This window comes from Erithacus rubecula (genome assembly GCF_903797595.1).
Source record: "Erithacus rubecula genome assembly, chromosome: 1".
Taxonomy (NCBI): Eukaryota; Metazoa; Chordata; class Aves; order Passeriformes; family Muscicapidae; genus Erithacus; species Erithacus rubecula.
Window position 1 is genome coordinate 48,920,330 of NC_136658.1, and position 23,511 is coordinate 48,943,840.

At 39.6% G+C, this 23,511-nt stretch overlaps 1 protein-coding gene across 1 annotated transcript in view; it reads right to left on the reverse strand.

Moving 5' to 3' along the window:
• Positions 1 to 23,511, reverse strand: part of GPC6 (glypican 6) — a gene marked incomplete at its 5' end in the record, with an annotated part of 711,546 nt that overhangs the window by 30,571 nt on the left and 657,464 nt on the right. Inside the window, one exon of the mRNA XM_079307108.1 lies at positions 22,379 to 22,408. Within this exon, the coding sequence (XP_079163234.1) occupies positions 22,379 to 22,408 (30 nt within the window). The remainder of the gene's footprint in view (positions 1 to 22,378; positions 22,409 to 23,511) is intronic.

Below are 23,511 nucleotides of genomic sequence, written 5' to 3' on the forward strand. Positions count from 1 at the left end.
AAGGCTTCAAACTACAGAGATTACCATTGGTTTGAAACACAGGGTTTTTTTTTTTGTTTTTGTTTTGTTTTTTTTTTTTTGGATAACAGCAAATGAAGTAAACCTATGGTGTCCACAATCTTGCTGGCAACTGTAAATAAAACCATAAAACATATTGAAAAGATGTTCTATGTGTGTGTGTATATATAAATACCTGGGTCTAAGTCTTTTTGTTGCTCTAGCAAAATATATATGGGGATAAAGCATTAAAGACCAGTATAGTCATTCATATGTAGACATATCTTTTTTTGTGTTCAGACTATTCTTTGAAAGCCTTAAAAATAGTGCTTGGGTCCTCAGATATGAGCCCTTACCACCCCAGACAATAACGTTAGAGTCAGGCAAAGATGAAATGGTAACAAAGACAGCTAACATTTTTTTTCTGAATATTTTGTGCCTGATGCTTGTCTCCTTTTGTAAAGAAGCAAGAGACTGAGAAAATAGCTCCTCTGCCACCTTTCATGTCAGTATGAAAAGTGACATAATCGAAGTGATAGCTAATGGTCAGAATCCTTTAAATAGCTCTGTCAGGCCTGCTTGAGCTATCTGACTGGTTTTTATTTTGGCTTTTTGACTCATTTGTCCAAAACGGTTTGCTTTTGCATCCAGGAGGAATGTGATGCTCAATTAGGACTCAATCATGTGGTGCACTGAGAGAAAAGTTACTTATGTGTTCAGTAATTGGAGGTCTTTACGTGTGTTACCTCTGTGTGCATTTTGCTCAGCACACAGGTGTGCAAATGCATTTGCCCATGTAAGATGTGTCCCAGCAGTGCCTGCTGGGCAGGGAGAGTGACAGCAGTGTCATCTACAGAGACCAGTGAGTGAAGCAGGTTTCTTGTTCCTTTTTTAAAAAGATGAAACAATTTGAATGGGAATTGGCTCCTTTGCATTTTCATTTGGAAGCAGATAAGGTGCATTTTGAAACCCCATAAGGCCCACTGAAGGGTCAAGCACTTTGTAGGCAAAATGGTTTAGAGCTACACAATGGAGGAACTAGCTGTTTTCTCCCATTATTTTTTCTCAGAGCCCTCAGCAATATGGAAACCATGTGTAGATATGAATTGACCTGGCCATTCATTCAAAGGCTTTCTGTCTCTGGTGCCCTCTGAGCAAAATCTGACACATCTTGATTGTGCTATTTCCTGATGGGTTCATGGGTAGACACCCTCACTTCTGAAAAAAGGAACAGAATAATCAAAATTCAAGGCTTCCATTCATGCCCTGTGGAGAAAGTGCTTTTGGAGATTTGCAGTTGCTGCTCTCTTCAGGCAGCATAGGCATCACTGATAGAGTGTTCTTAGAGGACTTACTGATATCAAAGCAATGGCTTCGGCGTGAAACTATGGGGATAGGTTTTGTATTTGCTTTGGTCTGTAACTATGCTGGTTTTGATGGATGAGTTGGGGAAGATGCTTGTGCTAGATATTGAAATGCTGCTGTGGGGAATCTGTGCTCTTTCACATGTCCAACCAGTTGGGTTCTCCATCCTGGCACCAACAGATTCATTGACCTCAAGTAGGCAAGGCCCTGAGCAACCTGATCTGACTTGAAGATAGACCCATCTTTGAAGTTGTCCCTGCTTTGAACCAAATGAGGGTGTGAAGACAAGGTGGCAGGCATGAACCAGATGACCTCCAGGAGCTCCTTCTAATCTAAATTATTGTATGGGTATGCACTTCTGCTTTCCATGCACTGTCAGTTATTTAGATCTTGTAAGGAACAGAGCCTGGTATCTCTGGGCTGTGTGTGGAAGATGTAAATATCCTTGTGCATGCCTGCAAACAATAAAGGTCAATTCTTGTGATGTGTGTGATGTTATATGGCCTGGAAGAAACAGGAAGGGGGTTCATGACATTTAAGGGTTTGATCACAGTCTTTGTAGAGGTTAATATATGCATAGTGTCCAAAGATTAAGCTTTGCTCCAATGCCTTCTAGAGTTTTGCACACTTTTCACTTACTGTGAAGGAAAAGTTTGAAAGAATCTGTTTGTTGATTACTAATGGTCCTTACATTGACTCTTGTAGATACAAAACCAGTTCCAGGTCTTGGGAAATACAAGTGGGCCACAAGAACCACTTGATGTAAGTGTAGATGTTTACACAATTAATACCAAAACCATTTATATCCATCTGAAAATGTGTACCTTTGAGGACAAAAGTTCCAAACTAAACTTCCTAACCTGACAGAAGAATTATTTAGTGTTTATTCATAATCTCAAACAGTCAATCAAGGTACTTAGTGTCTGAAATGTAAAATCGACTCCTCCCTTTTCTTCTGTAGAGAAGAATATTGGATAGGATGGATACCAGGACCAGATGAGAAGGATATAGCCCATTATATCCTTTTAGATGAAAAACTACACTCTCCATGTGAAACCTAAAATGGACATACAAAAATTAAAGGAATAGATATTACTTGATATTATTTTCTAAAATTGGATGCAAGCAGACTTTCTGTGGAGTGAAAATGCAGGGAGTGAAAAGTATATCTCAGAAATGTTCTGACAATTTTTTTCTGACAAAATTCTGAAGGGATTCTGAGAAAAAGGAGGTCCAGTACAGAAATTCGCAAAGCCAAAAAGCTAAAGAAACATTAAAGACTCTATGTAGCCATGGTGATGATAAAAAATACTGTATGGAAGGAGTGTACGGGGTATTTATGTGCTGCTGGAGTTACACCATGCTTTAATCTTCTTTGATATGGGAATAATAATACTATAATAGTCAATATCTTGTCTTTTGTAACTAGAAATTAAATTTGAAAGAAATAAAAAAACCCCTTATTTTATACGTTTTATGAATGAAATACATTTAATGTGCTTAGGCAATGTCTTCTGGAAAATTCTACCACACAGGTGCTTTACAGACCTGAAAAGTTGAGAATTTTCTATTCTCTGTGTAAGCTACTTCTTGGAGGCCTTGGAAGAGTGAAAAGAATGAGTGAGCAGCATTTCTTGCAGGGATTGGAGAGAGTTCTCTGAGCAATGTTAGTGTGTCTGTGGGCTTCTAACCAGACAAGATGTGTTAATGCTTTAGTGACAATTGAGGTATTTAGAGGATGTAAGAGAGCCATAGCCCATGCATTTAGAAACACTGGCAGGCCAAGACAAATGCACCTCAATATCTGCCATACTCTGCATGAATCAATTGGATGAGACTGTTCACGTTAGAAGGGTTCACATTTCACTGCTTTTTAAATTTTTGTTAGGAGGGACAAGGGAAATTTCTCTTTTGTGGCAAAGCTTATATGAAAATCCTGTTGCAAATTATTCCATTCTAAAAGAGCTGAAGCCCTGTGGGGGAGTTGGTGGGCAGAGGTAGCTCAGCAGAGTGGTGGTTGTGGCCAGCAGATTGTACAGCAAACACAGCTGGTGACAGCAGCTATAAAAAATAAATCCAGCTCAAATCTGCAATATTTGTTCTTCTATGCTGTATCTGAGATTGTCTGTCTGTGTAAGAAGAGTTTTAGGACAAGGGGGTGGTAAAGAACTGGGAAAAATATACCTCTGGTAGGAGAAATCCATGTGACCATGCAGAAGCCTTGGTACTACAGGTCTTGAAGTATAACTCAGGCACAAGCTTCCCAAAACACTCCACTCTCTGCATGGGGGTGGTTGGACTGCAGCTGGATGGGAGTCCTCATGCCTCTCCTGAAACATGCTGCCAGCCTACCTCGGAAGGAGTAACTTTGCCCTAGTTACCTGTTTATGTTACTGGCATGATGGATCTTCACATGTTGCGTGGTGTTTTTCATGGCATTAAGCGTTGTGCTTGGTTCTGATGACAAATACTCAGAATGAAGACCACAGAGCCTCTCTCAAGTTTAAAATTATAAAGATTTGCAGTTCATTCCCTTTCTCTTAAAGCACTAACAATGGACCTTTTTTGTCAGCTGGTGTCAAATTTATTTTTAAAAATTTAAAGATTACTGCTGGGATCACCCCAAATACCTGTCAAAAGCAAATGTGTGATAAGTGTCAATGGTTGCCATCACTACTTCAAACCTTGAATACAGAGCTTACTCTCTACTTGTAGAAAAAATTCTTAATTACACTCCTTTAGCCCTCATTTTCATCTCAGAAGACAGAGTTATGATGACCTTCTCTTCTTGCAAGGCTGCTATATAAACCTCAAGTCTTTATTCATATTTAACTGAAAGGATTTTCATCTAGTACTGTGCAACAAATCAAAAACCTGCAGCAACCTGAGGATATTTTATAGTCAATCTAGCAAAACTCTGCAGTTTTCATAGGGAGCAGTAATATATGACCTAGACAAGACCCAGACAAGGGCTTGTGAGAAAGACTGTGCAGCTTTAAAATGATTGCTTTGGATGTAGGAAAGAAATATGGATAATCACTGCCATCCCTTGACCCAGGGTAGTCTTCTGAGAGATAAGTATACAGCCAGAGACAAAAAACATCTGAGAGTAGGCAGCTTTTGCAGCTGGGTCATACCACTTGAAACTGAGATTTAATCTGATGTATATATAAATAAAACTTTTGAACATTGCTCTTAGAGGAGATGAGGGGATGACTTGTTCTCTCTCCTGGGACAAGGGATTTTAAGCCTTTCTAGAAGAGAAGTGTCTGAAGACAGTGTTTACTTTTTAGGCTCCAAATGACCAAAATGGTTTCAACAGTAAGCCCTTAAAAAAATCAAGGGATGGTTTTGCATGGTTTTGAGTACACTGTGCTTGTGAGAAATTCACCTCACTTCCCAGAGGGTCTCAGTCCTATGTTTTAGACTCTACACAGAGGAAAGCTGACTCCATGAAGTTTGTGTGACATACAGGCTGCTGACAGCCAAAGTAAGCTGTGAGATATGGTACAACCACCCTGCTGAGCTGCATGCTTTCCTTTTACATCCCTTCAGCTACTAATGGCTGAATGAAAAGTGGGTCCTGGGCCTGGAAATAAGGAGTGAAGGGAGTGATCTTCACCAGGATACTAATCTCTCTTCTATTACTTAATACAACTATCCAGAAATAATAGAATCATAGAATCATGGAGTGGTTTGGGTTGAAAGGGACCTTAAAAATCATCTTGTTCCAACCTTCTGGCATTGGCAGGGACATCTTCCACTAGACCAGGCTGCCCAAAGCCCCATCCCCCTCAGCCTTGAACACTTCCAGGGATGGGATGTCCACAGTTTCTCTAGGTAACCTCTTCCAGTGTTTCGACATTCTCACAGTGTCTGCTCACATAAAGAATTGCTCTCCCTCTTTTGCTAAAACAAGAAATAATTCAAGACCTGCTTGAAAAGAGGCACAGTCATCCCAGAAGAGCTTTTACAGGCATCTGGATGAGAACTGGTGTGGCTGTTTCTAGTGTAGCTTTGCAAAGTGTTGCACTTCAGAAAGTGAGTGAGAGATGGATACTGCCCAGCAAAGCCAGGTATGACCCAAAGGCTACTCTAAAATCCACACTGGTGAAGGTGGAGCCCCCTGAACCTAGCCAGCTAGAAATGTAGGCACAGTGGGTATGTACCCATCCTGCAAGGCAGTGGTTGAACCACTGTTAATATATTTAGAGCCATTGTTAGTATATATTATGTACTATTAGTATATATTATATACTGAGGTGAGTAGTTCCTGTGGCAAGGTGGCACTTATTTTCAAGCAGAGACAATGGACTCAAATGTATATTTCTCCCCTGAGAAAGCAATTTGGCTACTGCCATGATTTAATCCCAGCTGGCAACTAAGTACCATGTAGCTGCTTACTCACCTTCCCTCTGCTCTCCTCCTGGTGGGATGGGGGAGAATATTGGAAAAAGGTAAAGCCCATGGTTTGAGATAAGAACAGTTTAATATGTGAATAATAATAATAATAGTAATAATAATAATAGTTTTTAAAATTATGATTATGAAAAGGAAAGAGAAAAATAAAACCTAGGACAAATGAGTGATGTGCAGTGCAGTTGTGCACCACCCACTGACCTATGCCCACCTCATCCCTGAGCAGTGAACAGCCCCTTCCAGCCATCTCCCCCCAGTTTATATACTGAGAATTATATCTTGTGGTACAGAATGGCCCTTTGGCCAGATTAGGTCACCTGTCAATGCCCTTTATTTTATTTTATTTTATTTTATTTTATTTTATTTTATTTTATTTTATTTTATTTTATTTATTTTTTTTTTCTTGACTCATCACTGGGATCCAACTGCTTGAATATTTGGTGTTTCTGTGACATAATCTACAAGTACCTGAATCCTCTACTGGAATCAGCCCATGGGGATCACTGAGCAAATGACTTTTTCCTATGGCCTCTTATTTCCCTGCACTCACTTGGTATTCCTATATGCCCACAACACTGCAGGCGCTTTGTATAAAATTAGGTCATAAATAAAGCCTGAAAAAACATCTCTTTAATAGTGACATCATAAACTTCTGTGGTTATTGCTTCTCAGTGGTTTCAAAATCAAATTTGCTTTCTATATAAATAAAATGGTGTGAGATTTTTAGCTAATTAGCAGCCCTCCCTTGAAACGTGAAAGTCAAGCACTTTATTTCTAACTTGGGGATTATTTCCTGCTCTGAATGAATTACATTAAAGGCACAATAAAGAAACAACTGAGCTAGCTCAAAACGGAACTGGGGGAGTTGGTGCCTGCACACAGCATGTTGATGAAACTTTCCATATCTGTCCCATTGGCTCCAGCTGGAGCAATGAGCTAACTGAGTACCCCCACAAGCAAGGCTGCTGAAGACAATTAGCTGCCTGCAGATGTGCTACACATCACCTGAGACAACTTGGGTGAACTGCGAAGTTCAGGTGAGATGCTCATCAAATATTAGATCAGCAACAAAACTGAAGGAGTGTGACTGTGCTCTGGGAGATGGCAGGTGCCCATGTGAGTGTGATATAAGAGTTTAAGAATCTCCTGCATGCCTAGCTTGCAATTACAGCCCCAAATAATAGAACCATCTTTGCCTGTAAAGGCAAACACAACCTCTCCACCTCAATAAAACTGGCCAGGTGCCTTTGTCAGCTCAAGACTGGATTATTGTACTGTAGTCTATTTAGAGTGAAATATGGAATTCACTTGAAAAATGGAGTAAGCATGGAATATAAGCACAACCTCAGTGTGCTGAATGCTATGCCAAGAATGCATGACACATTGCTTTGGGGTTTGCTGTACTAATATATTAGCAGTGAAACTTTTATCAAGATCTATTCCAAATTTTATCCATTCTGCTGGGAGGAATATTCTTTCTTTTCTGAATTTACAGCCCTGGATTTGTTGATGTTATAGACAGACAGAATACAGTCTTAAGCTCTTGCAAAAGAACTTTCCCTCATTTCCCTCATCCCCATATTTTTCTAAAGATGAAAAATGTCCAGAAAATGTCAGAAGTAGAACATGCCTCTTTCTAGAAATGATCTCAAGAGTTTGGCCCTGGTGCAAGTGGAAGAAACTCCTGCATCTGCTTTACACAGCACTTGGTGCAGGGTTTTGCATGACTTGTATGTTACATACCCTGAGGAGTGCCAGGGATCTGGGCAAAGTATTCTGAGGGCAATACTGGGATAGCAGATGGTAAGATGGAGTTGGAAAAGTATACTGGATTGGGAGGTCAAAGGTGGTTTGACTTTGTGCTCCATCTGCTGGCTTTGGGGAATGGTTCCTTTGGGGAATGATATCCTTCAAGCTACATCCATATCTTGGAGGATATTTATTGGTGTGGGCCAAAACTGTGATGGGGAATGAATCAGCCATGTAAGAAGTATGAATGACCCTTGGTCCAACTCTTGATCACACCCAGCCTTTTTTTGTTCAGTGATCTAAGTATACCCATCAGTTCCATATTCAAAGACATAAATCCTCAGTTGCACCTCATGATTGCATATGTAGTGGCTAAACTTTCTTGTGACAGCAGCTGGAAACTTCTGCCTTGTTTTTTCCTGCTAACTCCTCAGTTCTCTTAAGCCTTTCCTTTGAAAGATAGCCTCACATTTTTTAGGTTTGGCAGATAGTCATTGTTCCCATACACATGGCCTTGTACCTGGCTCTATCAAAATACATTTTATCTAAATGGACTAAAATCACAGGTGATTTAGATCACTCTCTGGGGTACAGGGCTGCCCTGTTCTATCAAATATATATTATGAGAGCAGTCTGTGCTACCTGCCAAACTCGTACTGAATTTTACCAACATAAACACTGAATGCTACAAGATCTATAACTGGTTTTCACAGAGTTCCACAGGAACACATGATTATGTAGCAGAACACAGTTGCTTGGAAACATGGTGATTCCCTCTATTTGCTGAAATCAGTAAGCTAGCTAGTCAGCCAAGATACTTCTTTTTGAAATTACAGGAAGTGCTTATACATCTTGAAAAATCTGTTCATAATGTTTTTAATATGTTTCTCCATGTTTTGTAAAGAAATATTTTAAAGCAGGATGCTGCATGTTGTCACTTAATTAACAGGTATGCATTACTAAGCTAGATTACAGAACTAATCTTTGTGAAAAACAAGAGCAGACTGAGATGTTCTGATTTATCATCTGCAAACTGTTGCCTTCACAATGCCATTCTCAGGTTTTGGTTGTTTTTTTTTTTTTTTTTTTTTTTTTTTTTTTTTTTTTCAGAGATCTGTACAAGATTTTTGCATTTTCTACAAGATTGCCCTTGAACCAAAGATTGCCCTTGAACCAAAAGTTCTATATAAGGATCTGACTATGTAAGCAGCATATGCATGGCAGTCAGAGATCTTGAGATCACCCCAACCAGGCTCATTATAGACCTGGTGGCTGCATGGCAGAGACACTGAACGACTCAGTCCTGTGGAGAGGCAGGTCAAGAGCTGCAGAATGCTGCTAAAATCTCTTATTGCTTCCAGGATGTGAGCTGGCAGCTTCCCATGCTGTGACATGGTGAGTGGCAGGGTTACACCAGCTCACCCAGAGCTGGCTTCTGGCTTTTTAGGCTCTGTTACTGCAGAGCACAGAGCTGACCTGTAGCACATTTTTACTTGTAAAGTTCAAAACGGGAGGGAAAAGAGCAGTGATATCTCCCTGAGAGATCAGAAACCATTAAAGATTTTGCATAAGGAGAGGAGAGGGAAAAAAAAGGACCTGAAAGAGATGGCAGCTTGCCAATAGGTTACTCATGGACAGTAATAACAAGTGGACCCACAGAGATAAAACAGCAGCCACAGGATGAAGCCTTATCACAGAAAGACTCTGCTTTCCTCAGATGAAACCTCAGGCTTCTGCCCTGCTCCTTCACTGTTCAGGTCTATTTTCATTTCAATAAAGTATCATGAAAGTGTACTGGAAATTAGCCAGTCTCATTCTTCTCAGCTCTCCCTGTTTTACAGTGCAAAGCTCTGTGCAAACTCCCAAGGCACACAACTCTCCTGCTTGTTTTGTTTTGTTCCTGCTTGCCTCCAGAACCTGGGGTCACCCTGGTGTGTTGAGGCAAAAGCTCCTGATGCAGATTTTATGAATGGCTGTGAATTCTGAGGCTCAAGCTCGGAGCCTGAGGATGCAGCATGTTGTGGCTTAACACTGACAATGAGATGATGCACAGCTTTGGCCTTAAGTGAGATTTATAGCTAGGACTGCTCATGATGCAAATAATCTGTCACTGTCAAAAGAAAGAGAGAAAACAGGCTCTGTCAATTTTAAAAAGTTAATTGCAGAGGTTGTTCTCAGTTGAATAGCAGTACAGGCACAGGATGTTAAAAAATTTCTTTCCTGGGTGCTCAAAACTTCTCTGTTTAGACAGTGCAGTTTTCAGTTTGCAAGTCTGAAAAACTCAGCTATATGAACATATGTTGTTCTCATATGATACAAATATATCTATGCTTTTATCACATGAAAACATTCAGATAAAGACTTCCCAGATACTCCCAATGCCTTGGATTTAACCTAATATCTTTCCTAAAAATAATGCTCCAGTCTGGCTGTGATGCATTTCCAATGAACAGCTTGTATAAATCTCTCAATAGTGACCTCACAGAAAAAAAATATTTCAGTTTTTATTGATTTAAGTAGACATCAACTTAATTCTATAGGAGAGGGCACACTGAATATGCTCTTTCTTTGCAAAAAAATGTCCAAGAGATAACACACTTTCTAACTTGCAATAAATGTTATGGTTTTGAAAAAAACTGTATTTGAGTCAGTTTGAATGGAAATGTTTTGTGTGTGAGAAAATGTACATGGGGTAAAATGAAGTACAGCTGGATTTAATCATAGTACATTTAGTAATCTCAGTCCTTTTACCTTGATGCGCCTCCTATGCCTTTCGGGAAATCTAGATAAACTTCTGACATGGAAATACCAGCATTGCTTTTCATCCATGACAGGTGACACAGAAAAGTTTTTGTATAAAATATGATTTGCACCATTTTCCTTTTGCACAAATCAGCTAAAGGCCATAAATGAGAAACAACTTGGATTTTATTTTAACCAGAGTCACAATCCATGAAAAAGTTATTGCCATGTAGCAGTGTGAGAAATCAACCTAATTCTGTGTCAGCCTGCTGCTCACACACAGAGAGCTCCCTGTGCAAACATACTCCAGTGAGTGAAGGCTCACAGTGTGAAATTCAGAAGCACCATGAACTGGCTGCTCAGAAGCCTTGTGCTTCAGAAAAACAATAACAAGAAAATGTTGGATTTCTCAAGGTGTGTGGTGAATAACAGCACACAGTGCTTCTTTTCTTGGGGGAATATGAGTGGATTCATAGTTGTCTCGCCCCAGAAGAGAGATAATTGCTGTAATTCATTGGAGAGGCTAATTTCCATTTTTCATTACTGGAGCAAAACTTTATAAACTGTGTTGAATGGAATGGGAGCTTTTATTTCCTGAGGCTGCATATGTAATCATTTTAATTCAAACAACCAGTTGAACCAGCCTATGCTGGTCATTACACATCCTGTCTTCCTCTCATTTTGTAGTTTAATTTCTCCATCAACTCACTCCTAGTTTTACATATTCTTTCAATTTCTCTGTCTTGAGGCATAAAGCAAAGTAAACTTATTGGTGGTGGTAGTTTTTCAGTTTCTACAGTCTTGTTTATAGAATAGACCAGCCAACATCTAACCCTGATCTTGTATTATTTATGTTTCAGCTGTGCAACAGGAATACTTTCACACTGGGAATGACTTTAAACTATGTCCTATTTTAAGACAAACCTATTTATTTTCCTCATGCCCTTGCCACGTTTCCTGATCAGAGCCACTTACATCTAAACAAGTTTTGTTTCTTACAGAAGCTTTGCCTGTCTTATTTTATTCTACAGTACAACTGCTTGTGAAGCTGAATTTATAACTCAGTTACTCTATGCATGACTTCATCCTGTGATGGAAAAGGCAAAGGGCTAGAACTCCACTCTAGGTTCAAGAGGAAAGCAAATCTCTGTCAAAAGGGTTACCAAAACCACCACCCCCCCAAGCCACCAATAAAATCACTGAAGGACCCTACAGGTAAAATCATTAAAATCCAGGGAAACTTTACCATTCTGACTACAATTTCTTTGAGAATTGGCTTAGAACATGCAAGCAGACAATTTGAAAAACAGCTGCCCTAACACAGCAATCAATGGACTGCTCTCAGAGCAATCCTCAGTTGGTCTCTAAATGGGAGTAGCATTCTCCAGGACTCTTGCTTGGACTATGCAGACCTACAGATGTGTTCCAGCTTCTGCAGTGCTATGCACCAAAGCAAGGAGATACCTAGGGATGATTATTTTTAAAGGTGAAATTTAAAGAACCACCCCAAAACCAAAGTACTTCATGTTTCTGAACCATTGAAATCTGTAAAATATAGTTGCAATTCTACTCAGATATCAGACTATGTCAGAAGCTTGCTTTACTTGTTTACTTGCTTATTTGTTCCTAGTCCTGACCAAACCCAGATAAACAGGAAACAAAAAGTAATTGTCTGCCTTATTCATATACCCTGCCTGTTTTTTAAAAAAAAATGTAGTTTGATAGCTGAGAGTCAGGGTGGTTGAGATCTGAATTAATTTCTGACTCAAGTTCTTGGTTCCAAAGCTGTTTGTTTGTACAACTCTTAGATAATAGATCCTTCTTCTTGTCAGGAATCCTAAAAATAACTGTATCCATAAAAATAAATAAGAAAAAAGCAGCATGATTTTTTTCAGTGCACAAAATGGTTTAATTCAATAAGGTGTGGGAGAAAAGGTGGAATCACTTTTCATTTTATCTGAACTGGATTACCCTTTAATGCTCTTATGCTTCTTGGGTTCAATTATTTTCAGAAGATATAACTTGCCTCACATCATCCCACAGATGGCTTCCAGCCCTTTAAGAAATGTACTATGCAAGCCAAATCTCTGTGATGTTTGCACTTCCTTTCAAGGTGGTTTTAGCAATTTTATCTCATTTGTTTTCCTACTTAGGAAAACCTGGCAAACTATCAAAAGAAAAATGTGCAGATGACTGCTCTTCATGGAAACTAGATGGATGCTTAGTACCTTCCCAAGCCAGGCTAACCTTGGGTTTTCTGATTAGCTTGTTGAAATTCAAATTCATCTGATACCTGTGGATCCTTTCAGGACTAGTGCCTCTTTTGATGAAGAGCAGAGTTATCTCAAGCTGTCTTGTATTATGCACCCCAAAGGCTGAAGCTGGTGACTGTGTTGGTGAAAAACACCTCTTGGTTTTTTCTTCTATACTGATAAGCCTACACAAGGCTCATGATTTTAGCCTCCCTCCCCTGAATTTACAGTGCAGGGTAACAGCTTGTTGCCTATATATATATATGCACATATCCCTTATGATATAGACCAGCAGGTGCTGGACACTAAGCACCATCTTGCACTGCCCATGTTGTCATGGCCTTTCCTACCCAAAGCCTACAGACAAATTAAAAATTCTGTGTACAGGAAAAAAGCAAAACTTTACTGCTTGCCCTCTTTGGCTGCTGGGAATAGGAGAGGAGAACACACTTTGTGTTTCCAAGCAAAGATCTCAGGAGTATTACCCTTCCCTGAACCTGTTCCTGAGCATACAGCCAATTCCCAGAACTGAAATTCCTGGCCATCTTGAACCTCTTGGCCTGCAGGTTCACACATGGAGAAAGACTTCTCCCTAGTGTCCCCCTCCTCTGGAAAATGCAGCACCTTGCTCTGTTCTGAAGAGAGCCGTGAAACAAGTTTTGATCCCCACATTGGCCCATGAAAACCATATTATTTTTCTCCTTCACAAATGAACCCCTAGGCATGGACAGGTACTGTATAAGAATAACAGGTAGGTTCCTTCAGGTTATAAATGTTAGCACATGAAAGACAACTAGGACAATTTGATTTTCTTTTGCTTGGCTCAACCCTGGAAGACTGAGTGGAGAAGACAAATAGCTGTGACTAAGTAAATATGACAGTAGTCATATGAGGATGGAGCAAACCATATGGGATATCAGAACCTTATTTAAATAAACATACATTCTGAACCAGAATAATATTTGAATATTATGAATAGAAATTTAAAACACTTCTTGCTGTGCCTCATAACCCAAATTTCCTCTGTAATTCCTTTATATCAATATATTATACCTACAATTTCTCTCTGACAGACCCTTGCCCTATTTACCTCTAGCTGAACATCAATCTGATTTTTAATGTCTGCCTCAAGATCCACAGTTTGCAGTTTTTGCTCCATCTGGTTTCTGATAACAGGCAAGGCTTAATTAACTTATACTGATAAGTTACTATGGCAACTTCCACCACTGCAGCAAGAATGGAGTATTCACAGGTATGTTCTTATCATTGCTCTTTCCCCTAACTACACAATTTGATCAATTAAAATTAAATGGTGAATTGTGCAAATGAAGTCTGTGCCTTGGACTCCTTGCTGGAAATTAGTTGTTGGCCTGGATTATAGTGTGCTACTTTCGTTGTTAAAAAACACTTCAGCAAGCCAACAGCTAAAGGAGTAAGGTCTCAAAATCAGATAACATTGCATTCAGAAGTGCAATAAGTCCTAAAGACAACCTTAATGTTAATTCTGTCATATGTCACTAGTAACAGTGGAAAAGGACAGAATATTCCCAGTTTGTTTAGGGAATGGCTACCTGGATAAGTGCAAAACAAATTTGGAGGTTCTAAGCATCTGACACTCTAGTGCTTCAAATGGGGAATAAAATATTTAAGTGTGCATCTATACTCAGCTGTGTGATCACCATGTAGCTTCAGAGCCCTTCCTGAAACCTGGTAAGTTCACTTGCATTTGAGTATGTGTGTGGGCTCTTTTCTGGATGCAAAGGTCAGCAACTAACTTGTGTCCTTAGCATCCACTGAGTACTGAGCCACACTCTAGAGTATGGCTCATATCCTGTAGAGAGAGTCTGGCTTTGGTCACCCTGCTCTAGGAGGCCAGAGTTAAATTTTGGGTGGTTATAAGACATAAGTATCTTGCTCAGATCTTCCTTTTTACAATGATGCCCTTCTAATCTCTGATTTCTCCCTGACGAAGGGAATGGCTGAGAGCAGAGAGAGTGTTATAGCATGGAAATGAGTGGCCTTGAAGTGACTATGGTGCCTTTGCCATGGGGACACATTAAGGAACAAATGACATTAAAGAATATGTCCCTATATATCACTAACTGTTTTCTAGATTTCTGAAAGCATGTTTGCCAGCCATATTATTTCACATTTTAGCACGGAAATAAATCAACATTACAACGTCTGGAAAATAGGATTTCTTAAAAGTACTTCCACAACTAGCTTGAGAATTCCAGGGGTTTTGTCCCAGAACATTACCAAGTCAATTTTCAGCTAGTCACATTCCCAAGTGAGCTGCATGTTTCACAGGCAGTACTTGTTCTCCAATCCATCTTCCCCCTCTATGTCTACATCCATCTGATTCCATGATAAAAAAGATTTTTAAGGGATCTGGTTTTGCCACATTGATTTTTATGAAGCAAGGGGTGACATGATAAAAGTATGATGAATCTAGCCCTCTCTGTGCAGGCAGAAAAGAGCTGAGTTATCCAGCTCTGAGTTATCGAGTAAAGGTCTTGACCTGGGAGAGTTAAAGTTGGACTGGGAATAAGAATCTGGGTGGGATTGAGACAGGAGATGTCCTCTTTTCTTTCCCAACTATGTAAGCATTATAATCTGGGAGATATGGGTTGCAGATAAAAACAGTCATAGTTTTCCAGTCCCAGCACTACATGTGAAAATGCTCTGTCCCTGACAAATTTCCAGTCTCTGGGACTCTTGCACCCTGGACAGTATTCAATTTCTACTGCTCTGCACTTGCCAGTGTAATCTGAATTGCCTAAGTGACTTTCTGCTCATATGAGGCAAACAGGTTGCAATTCATATTTTGTTAACTTGGGTATTACAAATATCATGCTTTACAGGAACAGGTGTTTTGTTTTTCTGGATCATTTCATTCCCATAGTGCAAATGAATGGTTAGGAAAACATACAGAGGCAATGAGCAATGACTGGGAGTCCTGCATCTTCTACTTCAGAAGAAAAGGTCTGAAAGATAGAGCTCATTAAGATGTTCAAGACAGGAACAGAGTTTTAATATGTTCGCAATGCCCAGCACAGTGTAACCAAATCAAGTAGAAATACCATCAAGGTGTATGATAGTAATTTTCTAGCCCATCCAGACCATGAGCTCCAGAAAGAAGAATCTGTGAATGAAATTCATCTCCCATGATGTCAGTGTTCCTGTTTGAGCTACAAACTCTTCTGCAGAAAATGGTGAGAAGCAGGATCTGAAGAGCACAAGTGCTGCTTTATCCGACAAAGATTTTTAAAGTAGCTCAGATCAACTGTGCCCTGAAAATACCTGTTTCTTTCAGCTGACACCAAAGGATGCATTATCTGTCTGGCTCTGGGGTAGAAATCTCTATTTGGCCAACTGGATTCTGTCTGAATGAGGGAGTCAGAGTTAAAAATATTTTAATGTACAAATTATTTCTAGTATTATAAATGTTCTCTGATTTTTAGATATAAAAATTATTTCCAATGTTATAAATGTTCCCTGATTTTTTAAGTCCATTAGCATTCATTATGAGATCACAGAAGTTTCACACAGGTTCATTTATTATGCAGTGATTTTTTTCCTCTAAATGACTGATGCTTTTTTTAGCAGAAGAAATACATTACTCAAATTCCTGTTATTTCTCCATATATATCACACTTTAATATAGGAGCGCTGTAGGTATGTTATATTAAAAACACAATGCACTTTAAGCAATTAACTTTTTACTTTACTTTCTCTAGCAGTTACTTAGGTAACACATTTATAATTACGTACAGGATATTTTTATGGCCTTGAATGTTTCAAGAGAAAATCAACTTTCATTCTGGGCTGTTTTCATTTGGGTTCTTTACAGTATTTATGCTGCCCAAATATATAAGAGAAAAGGAAAATTCTCAGCTCTTTAAAGCAAAGGCAATTATCCTAGGGACTGCTAGGAGCTGGTTGAGTATCAGCAGAGTGGTTTGCTCCCATACAAATGAACAGTAATGTCAGCAGTCCACCAGGATCTGGCAGTACATTAGTCTTGCCTGAATTTAAGTCTATCATTGTGGGTGTTGACATGCCAGCTGGGTGTCTAAGAACCCACCACAGACAGTGGAGACCTGCAGTGAGGTTCAATAGCCTGCAGACAGCTATCCACTGCCTTTGGACACCTTCCCTCTCCTCCAGAACAGGTGACAAATAGGTCCTGCACCATACCTGAGATCCTCATGTGAAATCTCTCTCTGGAAAGGTTGTCTTAATCAGTGTCATCTAGACAGTTATTCAAGTTGCCAGCTGTCTCATTTTGGTCTAATTTAAGATCTTATGAATAGCTCCCAGCTCCTGCATTCAATACAGATATATACGAATTTAATGCCATGTTGGAGTCCTCTAGAGCACCCAGGAGATGGAAGAACTTCTGTAAGGCCTTTATCACATCTCTTAGCTCTTTGCAGATGCCTAGATAGTTCAGGGTACCTTACTTAGCATGACACTTATGTTTCAGTGAGTGATTAGCATGACACTTATGTTTCAGTGAGTGATTTCTGTCTGTTACTGACCCTCTTCAGTAGCTCTCCACTGCTACCATGGAAGAATAACAAATCCAGCTCCACTGAGCACCTTTGTTAGAGACACTGAATCAGACAGTGGATTACATTTCCTTTGTACCAGAAATAGCATTTACATGACATACATTCAGTACAGAAGCAGCAAGACCCAAGGAAGCTGACAAAGACACGTACATGATGGTAATTTATGGTTGCTGCTGCCAGATCAAAAAGGCACTGGAACACAGTGAATTTGTGAAATTGAGCTTCTACTCAGTCCCCAGTTGACTTCATCTGAGTCCTTAATTCTAATGGTCTTAGTCACTTTCACTTTGGTAGGCCTGTTTGGGGAGAAGTCAGGTATTAACTGCTCAGAAGGAGTTAGATGAACTGAGCTCTAGCTCTCTGTACCCTAAATATCTTGTCAACCTAAAGTTCTTCATAGCTGATGGAGAAACATTGGCACTGCCACGGAGTTATTAATGCAATTTTGTCAGACATCTACATTAGATTGGGAGTTATCCTCTCAAAATGCATGTTTTCCTAACCAGCTGTGCAAGGGCTCCATGCTACCCAATCCTAATCCTGTAGGCAGGGTTCTCTGTTACTGTGTACCTCAGTACTCAGCAATGTCCAGAACAGGATCTGTTGAAGTGTCTTTCAGGTATTCTCCCACTTCCCATGTTGATTAAGCATCTGAATTGATAATATCCTAGCTACTCATTTTGCCCTAATGTGGACCTGTGAGGTTGCTAAGGTCTACACCCAGACCTAGGATCAGAAAATGTTGTTGGGTTTGCTCAGAGATGCAGTCTTAGGCTTGTCCTCTGATAGTGATGGATACAATTTGATGTGATGAATCCATGCTTTTGCCTTCCCCAGTATTGTTAATCATCTTGGCTTTCCCATCAAACATCTATAACTATCTGTGACTCAAGATTTACTGTTTACATGCAGCTCTGCATTATAGAAGCATCCTCTATTGCTATCCCAACAAGGTAGATTGATACATTGATATGATCGAGGGATGGTAAAGATTGAAGGATGATAAGAGCAGGAAAAAATTACAGGAAATCTTTCCTAATGTAAAATATTCAGTTTGGACTAAAGAAGGGTCACAAAAAGGTCACCATCTGTAATGAAGATAAACCTTGTTATTCCTTGTATTTTACCTCTCTTTAGCCACTGTAATACACATAAAAGTCCATAAAGTACAATTCTCTGTCTATTACAATGAAAGGAAAACATATGAGATGTTTAGTTTTGGAAATCAGTTTCAGTCTGCTGTAACTTACTGTTTGCTCTAAGTGGAGTCCAGCACTGCACTCTCCTGTTATGAGTTCACAATATATCCATCTGCTGCAGTCTTACAAAATAAAATAATCTCCAAAGGCTGGGGGAAACTAATTGCCAATAAAGCATAAAACATGTTTTTCTTTGGAGATTGAGATTCACTATTTGCAACTCATTTAGAGATTACCAAAGCCCTAATTTCTCTTTTGGCATCTCTATATGTACACAACTGACTTTATTGTGGAAAGATATTTCATGCTCTGAAGTCACTTGCACAAAAAGAACCTTCTAATTCTCTAGTGGCAGATGAACAGATAATATATAACAAATCCATTTTTTATGGAAACTTAGAACTAGTTGGCTGCACTCAACAATTCAAGAGTTCATCACAGTGAAACACCTTCCAGGGAGGCAGGCAGTCATTGCTGTTATTGTCATATTACTTGGAAGCATCTAAATTAATATGGCTTATGCTCTGCAAGTCGCGACACAAGCCCTGCCACTAATTTTTAAACCTTATTTTTTTTCCTAATATGATACCGAAACACTAAATACAGAAGATGTATGTGTAGTTACTATCTTTCTTTATCATGAACAAGAACATTAAGAATTGATTTTTTCCTTCTGCACAGATTCATGCACAGACACGTGAAATGAAATGTGCTCTATCTTCCAGCTGAAAGAGCAGTGAAAATGTATTTCTTGCTTAGATTAATCTTCCAGAGGTTGGTAATATAAACTTTCTGTATATTGGAAAAAAACCCTTGCCTTTATTGAACAGAAGCTAAAACATCAAATGGAAGGAAGTAGATTTTAATCCAGATTTACAAGGTGAAATTTCCATTGAATAGAAGTTGTACAGCTTTCAAATTAATGATTTTCATTTGAGTCTAGCTATCCTTCTAGATGCCTGATGATACCATGGCAATGAGTATGATTAGCAGTATGATAAGAGCTATGTATCAATATATCTTATAGATAAAAATCTCCTTTGTGCACATCTGATTCATAGAACCTAGCTCCCATAACAAGAATTATGGTTACATTTAGACATCTGCAAACTGAATCTCTGAATTAATCATCCAGATTCCATTAACCCTCAGTGGGGAGAAGGGGGTAATTCAGAGTCTTGTCTTCTCTAAATGAATATTTTAGGCAAGCTTTGGAGGTGCTATCTCCATCTAGTAGTAAGGGAATGAAGTGATAGCTCAGACTTCAATTGCAACACCAGAAACATGAAAAGTAAGGAAAAATAAATCACACTTCATGTTTATCTGGTTTGATAGGCCACAGATGTGCAAACTTTAGCCTAGATATCTTACTTTTCTCTACCCTAACAGCCAAGCTCAGCAATTACATAATTTTTCAATGTTCACCAGGTGAAGACCCAAGACTGTGCCATTTCCTCATCTTAATGTTTGACAAAAGTCTGGAGTGGATTCTATCTACAAGTTTTGTATTCCCACTTCTCTAACAGTGATCCATAGTAGCACTCACACCCCTAAGGCTTTCCTGGAGATGAGATGATGACTCTCAGTGGGTCTTCACACCCATCAGGCAAAGGAAGTCCAATTAGTACTAAAAGTTCATTTTAGAAGATGGTCAAGCAGGCGCTGTGTTCCACAAGACATCACTCTTCCAGCAAGGCAGACACTGCGTGGCAGTCAAGCTCTGTGCATTCTCTTTGACAACTAATTAAGGCAGAGCCCTGTGGCTCCTGTCACTGTTGGGAGATGGCCTTTCCTGGCCCATGCCAGTCAGGGTGTGAGCAGCAGTGACCCACTCCACCTGAAGGCAGAGGCAGCCACTGTAACAAAGCTCTGTCTTAGCAACCACCTCACGCACGTTCGGAGTGCAGCGCATCAGATACAGCAGCATGCACAACCATTCACCTGGGGCATGGAATAATATCACCATTTTTAAAAACAGGACTCTGTCAGGTCTCCCAGGAGGGTTCTGACAGCCACCATCATTCATCCACCTTTGCCACCTGGAACTGGTATAAACCATGGGGGGAAAAATGATTGCACAGACTTAAACTTTGATATTGCTGTGAGACAGAAACAGAGATTAAACAAAACTTGATACTAAGCAAACACTTTTTTTTTGAGAACCAATCAAAGCCTAAATCTAACATCAAATGACCACAATGAATGTGGTAAAACATATTTATTCATTTTGCATATTGCATCCAAACTGCTAATAAGAAACAAGACTCTGTCTACACATGCAAAACATAAAACTGGAGGACCTGCACATCTCAGGAATCGTCTGCTGATTAACGTCACACAAGGTTATCAAATCCAACAGCACAGCATCTAAGGGTTTTGGGGTAGTAGCCTGTGGGAAGCCAGTGGGTTTCTAAAACACTTGTGCAAGCCTGTCATCTTCAGCCTCAAGAGTGAGATCCAAACCTCCAGAGTTATGGTGTATTTTGCAGGCTCATTGTTTGTATCTTATCCTATGGCCTCACTATTCATAAGATCTTTAGAAAATTAATCTCAGAACTTTAAACTGTCTGAGTTACACCCTCTGGATTTTATTCTAGGATCTCTTGAGGAAAAAAAATCTTGAGGATAAACACCCTATCCCAGGAAAACTGTGCTACCATGACATATATTTAACAGTTCATGATTGTGGACCAAATGAAGTCTAACAATATTGAAATGAAAACTTCACTTTTAAGAGTGCCCCAGAGGATTCCCTTGCCTATTCAAATCAATGTCTGAATAAAGCCCTGCTACTTTTAATATTTTATAGCTAAAATGCAAAGCAGATTATATTTTTAAAGTAATATTTACTATTTCATGTTGTTTTGGAGAAGTGGAAAAAAGTAGCTCACAATGGATATTAGGTTACCTTCACATTTTTTCATTGTAACAAAAAAAACTCAGCACAATGGAATAAAAAAGTTAAAACCAGACTTAAAGTACATCAGAATTTATACCTAAAAAGGGTAATTCAGGGTATTTTCCCCATGTAAATTGAGACTTTATCTACTTTTACTTTAAAGAAATCAGAAGGAACTCTAAAAGAACATTCTTCCAGAAAGTGTGACACAGTATATTCCTCTTCCCAGGGTAAAGAGCATGAAAGGTGTTCTTTCTCAGACAGAATGCATGCTCATCCACTAATCTATGCAGCCACTGTACTGTATGTGAATGCAGATCACCCATGGATGCCACAGTCAATTTCTCAGTTCCCTGTCCCACAGTATGCATGTGCATTATGTATTATATGTTTAATAGTGCATCAGCTCCCTGGTGAAAAATCAAGAAAACTTCCGTGTCCTCCTGAAGGAAAACGTGGAATTATTTCGTACACATCCAGCCAGGTCAGGTTGCAGTATGTTCTCGGGAGGAATTCCAGCTGAATTAAGACAGCTCTGCTGCTCAGTGATGTGGTGGATACAGAGGTACTTGGGGCAGCTCAAACACAGGAAGCAGCAAGGCTGGATCAGCATGGTGCTCTCTACAGACTAATTAGTCCTGCTAAGAAGTCCATGCTAAATGCAAATCTGTGCAGTGTTCCTGCCTTCCCCATGGGCTGGGCTGAATGAGCTCTGCTGAGGAAGGCTTTTCTGTCTGGAACCAGCACAAAAACTTGTGAAGCTATAAAGCATGAGGAGATTGGCCAGCAAGACAGGGCAGTTTTAGGGACAGAGCCCAGGAAGGCCTGGGAGCTCATTTCCATTGCTCCAGGCATTTGCTCCACATGGCCTTGTGGGGTTTGAGGCTATGGGGATGTTTACACCAGTTTTTAGTTCACTGGAGGAATACACAGCTTCTTTCTGGGGATGAGACATCATACTTGAGGTGGGAAAAAAGTACTGGAAGGCAACAGCAGCTCTGGCTATGTGGCAAAATGAAATTAGAATGTAAAATTACTGAAAAGAACTGCTAGTATTCTAGCCTATAAGACACACACACAAGGTAAAGAAGGTGAAGATGAAACTTAAACAAGTGTTTTGCCCAGCATTGTACAAATACAAATGGGAATGAAGTGAAGAATAAGAATACCAAAGCTTACACCATGTTGCATTGTCCTCCAGATAGTCCTCTGGGAAGCAAGAGGGAAACAGATTCAGGGAACAGAAAAACAAAACAAAACAAAACAAAATAAACCACAGGTTATACCAAACAGGCAGCCACAGAGAAGATAACGAGTCTTTATAAGCACTTGATTTTAAAGAAAGTTTAGATCATGCTCTACAGAAGTAGGTGTACTCAGTGGTAAAAATTATTTAATTTTTGACAAATTTTAAATTTACTTATCTTCTGGTGTATTTTCTAGATGCCTGGACTAAGATTATCACTTTTTGGCTCTTTGTAGTAGAGGGATATGGAACAATTTCTCTGAGCTGTTCAAATGTATACTGTAGAATGAGATGAATTGTGCTTTAGAAATATGTGATCTCACACCAGCTGCCTAAACCCATACTTAGGCAATGAAGGCCTTTATTTCTCTCAGTAAAATTGACAGTCATCTGGACTCAAATCAAGGTAGCTGGTTCTAGGCATCTGCACCATGGATTTCTATACTGAATCAGAAAAGTCCTCATTTTTGCTACTGTTACAGTCAGTCTAAGGTGGAATACAATTACTGAAATGTAGGCAGAGCAAGTGAATTTAGCACCTCTGAGATATGCCATCTTACTTCCAACCAGGTCTCCTGTAACCCTGCTTTCACCTTGGAGATCTTGAAGAGCATTAGGGGACTATATTTTTGTAGCTGAATTTCACATAGTGCAGCCTGCAGAGAACAGCTGGGGCTCAGTTTTGTTCTCCTACTTGGATGCCTCATAGTGAACATCCTCTAGGGTGTTCTGTCCAGATTTTAGATGCCAATCCAGGGGAGCATGAGCATCTCAAATTACTGTTCTATCTTCCATCTCAGTTAGATGACTTAAATACCCCAAGGCATTCCAGTCTTGTCTATCTATATGTGGGTATTCCAAGTCTTTCATTTCCCAGTCTTTGAGTGATGTCTGTGACAGATGGGGTGAATCACTCTCCAAAGATGTGTGTCTCTCTCCATTGACTTCAGAAAGAGCCTGACTTGTAGGCCCAGTGCTGTGAAGATGTCACTGAATTGTCTGAGCATAAGTATGTTGAATTGCTTGAGATGCTGTAGTGTATTCAAGCCAGCTCCTCTCTGCAGCT